General features: G+C 61.1%; 1 protein-coding gene across 1 annotated transcript; it reads right to left on the minus strand.

Annotated features, from left to right (window-relative positions):
• Positions 1-1,749: 1,749 nt before the first annotated feature.
• Positions 1,750-11,092, minus strand: ESYT1 (extended synaptotagmin-like protein 1; the record flags this gene model as incomplete). Its single annotated transcript, XM_012732287.1, has 30 exons — positions 1,750-2,149; positions 2,302-2,351; positions 2,500-2,605; positions 2,676-2,807; positions 2,890-2,988; positions 3,092-3,246; positions 3,351-3,491; positions 4,336-4,422; positions 4,505-4,576; positions 4,787-4,882; positions 5,008-5,097; positions 5,172-5,220; positions 5,312-5,394; positions 5,535-5,711; positions 5,829-5,984; positions 6,263-6,412; positions 7,173-7,259; positions 7,421-7,492; positions 7,686-7,778; positions 7,871-7,957; positions 8,078-8,126; positions 8,342-8,424; positions 8,530-8,706; positions 8,787-8,910; positions 9,453-9,508; positions 9,614-9,703; positions 9,827-9,899; positions 10,012-10,085; positions 10,197-10,331; positions 10,793-11,092. Coding segments are annotated over 30 exons (3,183 nt in total), but the record flags the coding sequence as incomplete, so codon positions are not given.
• Between the last annotated feature and the right edge of the window lie 355 nt (positions 11,093-11,447).

Here is an 11,447-nt window from a genome sequence, read left to right on the forward strand (position 1 = left end):
GGAGGTGTGAAATCGGTGCTCTGACAGGCGGAGCCCTTAGGCCGCCACTGTGCCGGCGCTGTCCCCTGCACGCGAGCTTGCTGCGCGGCCTGGACGATCCTGGGTTTGTAGCGGCACAAGCCACGGCCGTGCTTGCCGCCCCCAGCCGCACTCAGCTCCTCACTCAGCTCCTCGAGCTGGAGGCGGCGGCGGCTGGAGCCGTAGTGGGCGAAGGGACGCGGGGTGGGGGGGGGGTGCTGAGGAAAGAGGATTTCTGCTTCTGGCCGGTAGAGGAGGGGTACTGTCCAGGTCGCCCTTTGTGTTGACGGCAAGTGGACAACCTCTGAGGCTAGTGTCTCGGTGAGGTGAGCTCGCTGGAGATCTCACAGCTGTATTTGGAGAAAGTAACTTTTGAGGTGAAAATGTCAAGGATATAGAGAGGAAGGAGGCGTGGGAGTGAGCGGTTGAGCGGGTAGGCCGGGGAGTTCAGTGGATTGGAGGGACGCGTTCATTCGGTTCATTCGGTTCTTTCGACGGCAGAGGAAATCTAACCAGTAGAGGTTTCACTGTACTGAGGAGACATGAGGTAGGACGGTTCGGTTTGTTCCAGATAGTTTCCGATTCTTTGCTGTCTTTGCTGTGAGTTAGCTTCCTGGGTCCCCTGCTGGGGCCAGGCAAGTTCAGCTACCACATGCCACAAGAGGCAGAGTGAGCTTCCCTCCATCATGGCAATCAGTTCTCGAACTTCACTTGACTAGACCAGCTTAGCAGAATGCCCAGTCCACCCACCCTCAAACTAGGCACTGTGGCCGGGGAAATGCTGTGCCTTGATTGGCGGAGGCCTGGAGCAGGGAGGAGGGGAAAGGACATTGGGGAAGGAGACATCTGTGTCCACGTGAGGACCTGTGATGCCGGTCACTGAATGACCCACCATGCACACTGACGCCAGAGAACAATAGTGGCGCCGGGGTGCAGACCCCTCAGTAAATGCTGTGTCCATGGATGAAGGGAGTGGCAGAGACTTTTTTAAGACTTTATTCATGCACAAGAGCTGCGGTGCAGGCCACAGGTGCCGGGGGTGTGTGAGAGAGAGGACTCACCCGAGACAGAGGGGAGCAGAACTGAGAGCCCTGTGCCGCCAGAGGCCCACCAGTGTTCCTAGTGGCTGCAAGTGCAGTGCACTGTCGTCCCGCCCACGGCGGTAGATTGTATAGCAGTGGACCAGCTGGACCGGTGTGATTTTTCTAAATGTGTTTTTCTTACGCTGACATGATTCGTGAATTGAATAAAGGCTTTTGATATTCAGGATGCCCGTGACGTGGCCACTGGATTCCCTGTCTTTGAGGAAAAGAGGCCCAGCTGAGGGAGCAGAAAGCTTAGTATCGGGTACTGGGGGCTCGCGGAGTTGGTGCGCAGCTCTGGGGAGACGCCGTTCTAGCTGGTGGGTGAACAGCCGAGGGACGTGGACAGAGAACGGACCTGGCTGTCCTGAGCGCGCTCAGCTGTGTGGCAGCAGCCAGAAGTTGGTCTCCGCTACTTGGGACCTGGAGACTCCAGGTGTCCCCTGTCCCAGGTGATTCACAGGCTGCCCCCCACCCCTCTCCCCACAGGGTGTAGGACCGACTTGGGGGGCACGGGCAGGCCTGGACATGGGGCCCGGCTGCTGTACGCGCGCCAATGCCCTAGTCCCAGAGGCCTACGCTTGTGCTGGCCCACACCACCCCCCGGCACGTCCCTGCCCGGCTGTTCACATAGGGAAGACAACGACCGTCAAATTAAAGAAAAAAATGTTCCCAGAAGCTGTATTTGGTATAAGCTGAGGCCACTGCTAGTGCTGCCAGTGGCCAGGCACAGCCTAGGAGGCCCTGAGGAGTCGGGAGGGAGGGACATGTGCAGGCGGAGCGCGGAGTGGCCAGCTCAGGCCCCTGCTCGGGAGGATAAAGGCCGTGCAGTGAAGAGTAACATGTTTTTCCTCTTTGGTCAGTCAAAGACCCTAGTATGGGCCTGGGAGGTGAGAGAGCTGAGGGGCGCAGGCTGCCCCAGGGCCCCAGCTTTAGGCTCATCACATTGAGGTGGTGGCGCAGCGAGGGGTGAGGCGAGGTGACAGCAGTCAGGCCGGTAACCTGGCTCCTAGGAGCTGCCCTTCTCCTTGTCATCAGTGAGGTCATACCTGTGACAACAAGCAGAGGCGGCTCAGGCCGAGAGGACTCTCGCGCCCTCAGTGGAAGTGGGTCGCGGGCTCTTGGAGCACCCTTCCCCGGGTGGACCCTTCCGTCCCTGCTCGGCCTGCACCCCCAGGCCGCCCGCCCCTCTGACACTCACCACTGGGCGGCGCCCTGGGAAAGGTCCATCTCAGCGAGGTCCAGCTGCACCTGTGTGTGAGGAGGAGGCGGGGCGGGAGGTTACTTTGTCTCCAAGGCCACACCCCGCTGACCTGGCGTGCGGTCACTGGGCTGCTTCCTCCCCTGGTCTGGGCAGCTTCTGACGCCCGCGTGTGTCTGCCCACCTCTGCCCTTTTACCTTCCCCAGCAGCTCACGTTCTCTCGACATGAAGGAGGAGTTAGACTTCACAGAGACGTCCAGCTTTCGCCTGAGGGCCTCGTCCAGGGCCAGTTCCCACTCAAACCTGGTAAGGGCTGGGTATTAGGGGCAGGGTCCCGCCCACCCGCCCCCTCCAACGGTGCCCGCTGGCTGACCGTTCGTTAAATTCAGGATTTAAGGTCCTTTTCTTCTGGGAGGTCTTCCTCTTGGTGCCCCGGCTCTTGTCTGGCAGGAGCAACAGTGACACGTAGGGGTCGGGGGGATCCCGGCCACTTTGCCGAAGGACCCTGCAGCAGATGAGGGGTGTAATGAAGCCACCCAAGGGCCGGGGGGGGGGCGCCCAGGCAGGTGGGGCGGGCAGGGTCTCACCGGCAGCTGTGAACGATGCTGACCAGCTTCCGTTCCTCACTGTAATACCAAACAGTGAGCTTCACCTGGCCCAGAGGCCCGGCCGGAGCCTCCAGTGGGCTGCGGAGAGATGGAGGCAGGTCTGGTCAGCCAGTACCTGGGGAGCCCGCACCTCTCCTTCGTGCTCCTGACTGCACCCCACTGGTTTGCCCCAGCCCTGTACCTGTCGCCATGTGTGAGGCGCTGCCGGAGCTCTGGGGCTGAGGACGCGACGTGAGGGAGCCCGGGCCAGAGCTCAGCGTCTTCGCTCGGCGTCGAGGCGCTGTGGCTGGACGTGTGGCTGTGAGCTTCCACCCCCGAGTGCTGGGACACCAGGATCTGGGCGGGCGGGCGGAGACCTGTGAGCCGAGCGGGTCCTGCTACACCGCCGCCCCACTCGCCCCACTGTGCGCGCACGGGCCTCTGCCCCCGCCCCCACTCACCCCCAGCTGCAGCCTCAGGAGCACCTGCCCTTGGCCGTGGTGGAGCGGAAACCAGCGGTCCAGGCAGAGCCGGTCGGCCACGAGGAGCTCGGAGAGGGGCAGGGACAAGGAGCCCAGCGCGCCGGAGCCCTCGCCCCGAACCTGTGGAGCAGCAGGGCTGTAATGGGGCACACAGCTGTCGCCAGGCCCTGGCGCTCCAGGTCAGGATCTGGTGGCGTAAGTGAGGACGCGGCCCCGGCATGCTTCACTCCCTGCGCTCACAGGTCTGTCCAGCTTCAGTAGCTCGAGTGGGGAAGTGAATGTAAGTAGTTCCTGCCTAGCACCCCCCTTTCCAAGTTTCAGGGGGGCTTTGGGCCTTGCAGCCCCTCCTGTGGCCTTTGCTTCAGGCCTATTCTGTTTCCTCGCTTGCCAACTTCAGTATCTAAAGTTCCTGCCATGCGAGGTGAGGAATTACGTTCATTTACGTCTCTTGCCAGTGTTGCTCTAATGACATTAAATTCCGCTGGTTTCTACTCACGGAGTTCTGTTTCCTGTTCTATCAACTTAAAGGTATTTTTTTAAAGATATATTTATGCACATAATAACTGGGGTCCAGGCCACGGTGCAGGGGGTGGGCTGAGAGGTTTTGAGACAGTGGGGAGCAGAACAGGTGGATCTACTGAAATACACTTCTGAGGGGCGCGCAGGGAGATAGGAGGGGTCTCCTGTGCCCGTGGGTCACTCCGACTGGTGTTCGGAACTTGTGCGGCAGCGGCCGCGGACAGCTTCACAGTGCTGTGCTTTACCCTATCGTGCCACAGGGGGCCCGCCCGGCCGCGTGTTTCAGTGGATCTGCCAGTCCGCGCCCCGCTGGCTCTGGGCAGCCCTCTCACCCCTGCACCTCTGGCCTTACCCATCCCTGTGTGCATGGGTTGCGCAAGGCGAGCGCGGGACCTTTTCCCTCAGCACCGTGTGTCACGGGGTCTGTGGGACGGAGGTGCAGTACCTGCAGCTCTAGGCTCTCGGTGCTGGGTTTCCTGATGAGAAAGGAGGCGCTTTCGTCCCAGACAGGGGCCGTGGTCTGGGCGACAGTCTGGTGGGGACAGGGTTAGTCAGCAGCTGACGCTGCCTTTCGCTCTTGCTTCTGTTCTTAGCCCCGCAGCGCCCCCTCTTACCTTCGTTTTATGAGAGGCATCTCCCACACCGAGGGTGGCGTAGGCGCTCGGAGGCTTGGTGCCTTTTCGGAGCTAAAGAGATACTGTGTTAGGTCTGAACTGGTATCTTTCGTTTGGACCTAGGCAGGGCTCCCCCCCCCCCGCAGCAACTGTAGCCAGCACCACACCCGGGTGCCCCATCGCTTGGCAGCCTCCTGGCCTTGAGCCCATACCTCTCCCCACCCAGGGAAGAGAGGCGCTGGGAGTTTATGATCCCGCAGACGCCAGGAGGGCGCCGCTCACCGGCAGGTCCTCAGCCCGCTCCAGGTAGACGGACAGCAGCGCCGCAGCCAGCTCCGCGCTCTTCTGAGTCTGGAGCAAACTGTTCACCTGCAGCACCTGGCAGGGGACAGGGGAAGCTGGGAAGTGGTAGCTGGGACCTGGGCTGGCGTATGCTTGGCGGCCGGCCGGAGCGCCTGCCCTGGCCCTCGGGGTCCCTTCTTCCCTCCAGCGCCCGTTCTCACCTCCTCTAACTCAGCAGCAGTGGGGCGAGGGGTTAGGCGTTCCAGGCGCAGGTGCAGGCGGCCAGATGGGACGTCCTCCAGGGTCAGCCACTGTGGGAGCAGGCTGGGTTAAGGCTTGGGGGCGTGGGGAAGAGTCTGAGGGCGAGACCCGGGGCTTGACCCACCTCATCAAGGAAGCCACTGTTGAGCACTGCGGTCAGGCCCACTTTACACCTGTGCGGGACACGGGTTTGGGCGAGAGGAAGATGGCCTGAGCCAAGGCTGTCCCAAGGCCAGCCTGCCCTCCTGGAGCGCCACCTCGCACCTGCCCAGAAAGTCGTCCTTGTCCAGGTCCTTGTCAAAAACCTCAACATCCAGCTCTTGGCCTGGAATTGATGTGACGATCACCTGTTGGGAAGCGCAGAGAAAGGGGTTCTCACCTCTGCAAAAGCAGTCGGTGGCCGTTCTCACAGTGACAACCCTCCGCAGGCGTTTTCCCAGCCGTGCTCCCAGTAAAGGGCACGGTCTCCTCAGCGCACAGTTCTAACCTCAAAAACCTCATTCCAGCGGGGATTGAGATCTTCCCGAACAACACGGCTCCGGAAGCTTCGACCTGCCAGCTTCAGTTTGACATAGGGGTCTGACTTGCCCTTCACCAGTCCCCCCAAGAAACGGTCTTTGGCAATCAGGTCCTGCGCCTCTAACACGTGGATCCGAAGCACGTTCTGCAGAAGGGTCAGAGGGGGCAAGCGCAGTCGGAGAGTGGCCGATCCGAACAGCCGGAAACAAGTTTGCACGTGTGGGGGCCCCAGGCGAGGCCGGTCCTTCCCGGAGAGCCTCACCTCTGTTCCAAAGTAGCCGTCAGGAGTAGTGTGGCTGGGTCGAGGTGGGGTGTCCACACTGCTGCCCTTCTGCGAGCTCTCACTGTCCACATCCCCAGCACCGAGAGTGCTGCGGTCAGTGGGGAAGCTCACTGCTGAGGAATCCAAGTACAAGACCTGGAAGCGTAGACAACGGTTGAGACAGAGCACAGCCAGGTTGGGGGGCGGGGGGCAGAGCAGGCACTCTGATGGGGCTTGGCTGGGCCCCGCTCCACAGGGCTCCCTCCACTCGGCCTGTCCACACAGCGCTCCCCGACCCCCAGGTCAGCACGTTTGCTGTGTGCCTGCCGGCTGCTCCCACACACACCAGCCCACCTCATCTTAGCGCGTGCCCTCCTTGCTCTTAGCAGTGGGGGGCCCACGGCGCTTGCCCCCCGCCTGCGCTCCCACCGTACCCTCATGACCAGCTTCATATAGAGCCTGGAGTTCAGGCCAGAGCTGCTGAGCTGGAACCACTGGTCCAGGGTGAGTTCAGGGGCGGTCAGCAGGCGAGCCAGAGGCAGGGTCAGAGCCCCTAAAGTCAGGGCCCTGGAGTCATCCTTCACCTAGAGGCACAGGAGGAGGGGGAGGGGTGCAGTGAGAGGTTAGGTGAAGTGGCGGCACCATGGGAAGGTCATCACGGCTCTAGCTTCACTGCGTCAGTCACAAACCTGTTTGTTGCAGTTTCCACTCCCTGGAAGTTCCCCTCTCCCTTCTGCTTACCCACCCTACCCCCTCTGTTTACTCTTCAAAGCCCACTTTCCTCACTGACACTCCTGTCACCCACCCTCTTGCTGGCCAGCCAGAGCAGGCTGCGTGCCCCCCCACTAATCAGCCACGCTAGTCAGTGCTCGCTCATGACTGTCTTCACATGTGCGCGTGTCCCGTTTGCCAAAGTAGCTAATAGACTTTGTGGAAAATACAGTATTTCATGTTTTAAAAATGGTGTCAAGGGGGCGCAGGGGGTTAAATCTCAGCACTATGACGCTGTCGCAGCCAGGAGGTGACCCCCAGGGCACAGCAGGCCCGTCTCCCACTGCTGCTCCCCTCAGCGTGTATCTCAGTAGATCCGCCTGTTCTACTCCCCACCGTGTCTGGTGAATCCGCTCACCCCTGCACCTCTGGCCTGTACCCCAGTTCTTGTGTGCATAAATAAACATTTTAAAACAAAATTCTAGACTCTGTACATGGGATGATGAAAGAGTGGAGGACGTGGAGAGTCTGGTAGTTGGGTTGAAAGTGGAAATCCAGGGAGAAAAAAAATGGTACCAGCCTGGGAAACAGCACATTTGGGCATTGCGGGGGCTGAAGCAGTGGTTACCTCACCTGCACGTCAAGCTCCTGGCTTCGAGGGTCTTGCAGGAAGAACCGGAAGGCCTCCTCCCACACCGGGCAGTTGGTGTTGTAGACCGCCTGGGGGCACGGGCCAGTTAGTGGCACTTGCCTCGGTACAGGCTACTGCGTGCCTCACAGGCATCGGAAAGGGGGCCTCAGGGCAAGAGCAGCCTCTGCCACCCCACCTCCCACCAGCCCCCGATACCGCCCTGTCTCCTGAGGCCAAGGACCAGTGGTACCTTGCTCTCCCGGGTCACATCCTGGGTCGACAGCTGCACCATGGGGCTCGGTTCCTTGTTTCCCTTCTTCAGCTGGGGGGTAGAATTCAGGAGTCACCATACCAGGTGTTCAAGGTTTGGTTCAGAAGCGGGCGCTCGCCAGAATCTCTTCTGAGGTGGCTCTCATCCCCTCCTCGGAAGCCTGTCACAGGCTACTGCTTCCAGAGCGGAGCTTCGGGACGCCTGCCCCGGGCAGCCTGCTCACTGGCCCTCAGAAGCTACTCACAGGGAGGTCCTGGGCCCGGTCCAGGTAGACAACCAAGATGGCAGCCGACGGGGGCTCTGGTCGGGAGGAGACGCCTCGATTCCACTGGAGAACCTGGTGGCGAGAGGGCGGTGGTCAGACTTTGGCCCTCAGCCTCTCAGGCGCCAGCCACAGATTTCTCCCCGCCCCTGTCTCCCACGGGTTACCTGCTCCAGTTTTCCGGCATCTGGCGAAAGTGACAGCCACTCTAACCTTAAGTGGACCTGGCCTTGCCCTCCTTGTAGCGGGAACCACTGGAATTAGAAGCAGAAACAGTGAGGCGTAGCAGAGTGCAGCTACCCACTCGGCTCCTTCCCGCAGGACAGCAAAGCAGCAACTGCTCGAGCGAGATCACCCCTCGTCCGTCAGCTCACATCGTCTAGTACTCCAGCCTGTAGCACCTTCCCCACGTCCAGCTTCATCCTGCGAAGGACAGGAAAGGGAGAAACGGAGTGTTGTAGTGAGGGGCGCCCCACGGGCCTCTACTCGTCTGCCTGGAGAAACGGGCAGGTTTCACGCTCCCCGGTGTGCGTGCGTGCGTGCATGTCGTGCCTGTTGGGGGTGAGAGACTGGGAAGGGAAATGACGCGATTCCCTGGCCCAGAAAGTTCTCGGGGACTTTGGTAGCGTGGGTCTCACCTGCCCAGGAAGTCATCTTGGTCTGGGTCCTTGTCGAACACCTCCACCTCAATCTCCTGCCCTGGGACCTCGTGCACCATCACCTGAAGGCCACGAGGAATGAGGCTCGTGGCTGCAGCTGTAAGGATCTTTGCCCACAGCTCCTGGGACCTCCCCAGCCCACACAGCCCCCGCCTCAGCTCTCCCACCTCGTAAGTCTCTCCCCACTGGGGGTTGAGGTCCTCGTCAATGACACGACTGCAGAAAGTCTGGGTGCCCACGCGCACAAGCGCATAGGGGTCTGACTTGCCCTCGATCAGGCCCTTCACGTATTTGTCCTTGGAGCACAGGCCTCGAGCAGCCAGCAGGTGAATCCGAATAATGCCCTGGGGGAGCAATGGGACTTAAGGATGCAGCCAGGTGCCTGAGGAGATTGTCTAAGGGGGGGTTGTGGGAGCCGCCCTACCCTGGGAAGAGGAGACCGCAACTGGGCCACATCATGAAGGTCAGGCACGAGCGGCACCAGTAAGCGATTGGGCAACACAAGAAAGGCAGCGATGGAGTCCATGATCATGGTGTCGGAGAGAGAGCTGGGTGGGCAGAAAGGGAAGTGAGGGGGGCCGTGACCCCACCCTCCCTCCCCAGCTGTTTTCCGTAACCAGAGCAGTAAAGCTAGAGGGAGTGTCCTTTCTTGAGAATCCTTCTGGGCCCGCCCTGGTGGCACAACCAGTTAGAGCGCAGCACTGTGAGGCTACCTGAAGCCGCTGCAGCACAAGTTCGATCCCTGGCTAGGGAGTGGCCCCTGACCTCCTCTTGTCTCCCCGCTGCTCCCCTCAGCCATGCGCCCCGCTCTGTCTCTGGGGAAGCCTCTCACCCCCACCCCTCTGGCCTGCACCTCAGCTCGTGTGCATAAATCTTAAAAGTCCTTTTTGTTACTTTCACCCTGACCACGAACTGACCATCTTCCAGTTCTTCCTCTTTCTGCGGTGTTGAGCTCTGTGCAGCCTTCTCTACCCTCTGCCTGAGTCCACGCCCCTCCAACGAGAAAAATCACCCCCGACTTGGCTCCCAGGGGTGCCAGCTCTTCTCCCACCGCTGGACCCGCAGCACGCGCTCAGTAAAGCCTTGGTACCTGAGGCCTGGGATATCCAGCAAGTTGGTCATGCCTGTCCAGTTGATATCTAGGGTCTGCAGGAAGAGCAAAGGGATCAGCACAGGCCCCTCGGCCTTTGCCAGCCCCCACCCGCCTCTATTCCCAATTCTGTTTCCCCACCCCTCAGTGCTGTCCCTTACCGGGCGCCTGATAAAGAACATGGACACAGCCCCCACGATAGGGAGATCCCCAATGAGTGGCTCAAGAATCACCCGCAAGGTGCCGTGTAGCTGGAACAAGATCAGAGTCTGTGTCAGAAGGGTGTCCTTCCCTCCCAACGTCCCTCTCTGCTGCTTCCCCCTCGTACTCCCCCTCGGGCCGCGGTCCCGTGTGGGGCCCTGACAGCCGCCCACCTGCATGCCCTTGAGTCCAGCTTTGCAGAAATATTTCTTCACTTCCACGTCAATCTGGACGTCACCTACATAGCTAGCGGTTGGTGAGGAAGACAGCAGAGGGCAGTATGAGGCCGAGGTGGGGCGGGGGAGGGAAGCAGGCCTCGGACCAGACCCCACGGAAGGAGACGCAGGACGAGCGTTACCTGATGTTCAAGTCCAGCAGGATCTGTTCTTTCCTCTGACCACTGTGAACCTTGACTCCGAGGATCCGCAATGGCTGGAGAGAGATGAATGCTTGAGGGGCTGGCGGGGGAGGGAGGCGAGCTCAGCCCCTCTGGCCGCCCACCTGTTCATCCCTTGCCTTCCATTACTTTCCCTCTGCACAAACCTTTTCACCCAGGTCCACGCGTGTAAATGTAAATGTTTGCAGATGGGGGTTGGATCCTCTAACAGCCGGGGCCACAGTTTCCGCCAAAAGCTTCTCCATATACTGGCCAAGGAAGGGCCAAACCTGGGCCACTATCTAGGAGGAAAGGGAGTCGGTGTCAGGAGGGCCCAGCCTCCCTTCTAAAGGCAGGTTCCTTCTGAGTCCTCTCCTCACGGCCCCCTGGGGACTAGGCCAGCGAGCGGTGGAGTCTCGCAGGCTTGGACACGAAACAAGGATGGACCCTGGACCTCCCTGGTGGTACAAGCGGCTCAGTCTCAGCACTAGACAAGGCTGGCGCAGCCACTGCAGCACAAGTTCGATCCCCGGCCAGGGAGTGACGGCCGGTGCAGCAGCCCTCTCCTGTTTCCCTGCTGCCCCCCTCAGCAGTGGATTTCAGTGGATCCCCCGTTCTGCTCCCCACTCTGTCTCTGGGGAATCCTCTCACCCCCCACCCCTCTGGCCTGTGCCCCAATTCTTGTGTGCATACATAAATCTCTTCTTTAAAAAACGAGCCCAGTTGTTTCCCAGTGAAAAATAAAAAGACAATCAGGCCTCACCTTGTTCAGCCACTCGGCCTTCTCCACATCTGGGAAGCTGACCTGTGGGCGGGTGAGGCCGAGAGCGTGAGCACAGCCACCCGCAGCAATGCAGGCAGCGCAGAGGGCTGCGCAGAGCAGACTGGAGACTGTCACCAGGGGCAGTGGGCGGCAGGACCATGGGGTGTGGCCTTTCCCGGGTGGGGCACTGAGGCCTGACGGGGAAGCCCGCAGGGCTCTAGGCGGCACCACCGGGTGCCGGGTGCCGGGAAATGAGACCGCAGGGGGCGCGAGGGGGTGCCCCAGCCTGGAGGGGGTCTGTCATCCCCGGAGGAGGAACTCCTGGGACAGACGTCCTGGCTCCTTCTTCCACCCTCCCGCCGGCCTGGGCTGGGCTGGTGTGCCAAGGAGGTGAAGAGGGAAGAGGGCTGGGGCCAGGGAGGGGCCGGCTGGGCCTCCAGGCCTCTGCGTGTTTTCTCCTCGGTGCGGCTCGGTGGACAAGCGGCGCCGGTGCTGGTCCCGGGCGAGGAGAGGTGCGGGGCGCTGCTGGAAGAGGCGCTCGGCGCGGCGCGTGAGGAGCAGGAGCAGCGGCTGAGCCTCCCTGGAACTTTTCTCCCCCAGTCCGGCTCCAGTCCGGGCCGGCCAGAGAGCGGCCCGGCCGGCCCAGCGAGAAGGG

This window comes from Condylura cristata, unplaced genomic scaffold (genome assembly GCF_000260355.1).
Source record: "Condylura cristata isolate star-nosed mole 26May11 unplaced genomic scaffold, ConCri1.0 scaffold00034, whole genome shotgun sequence".
Classification (NCBI taxonomy): domain Eukaryota; kingdom Metazoa; phylum Chordata; class Mammalia; order Eulipotyphla; family Talpidae; genus Condylura; species Condylura cristata.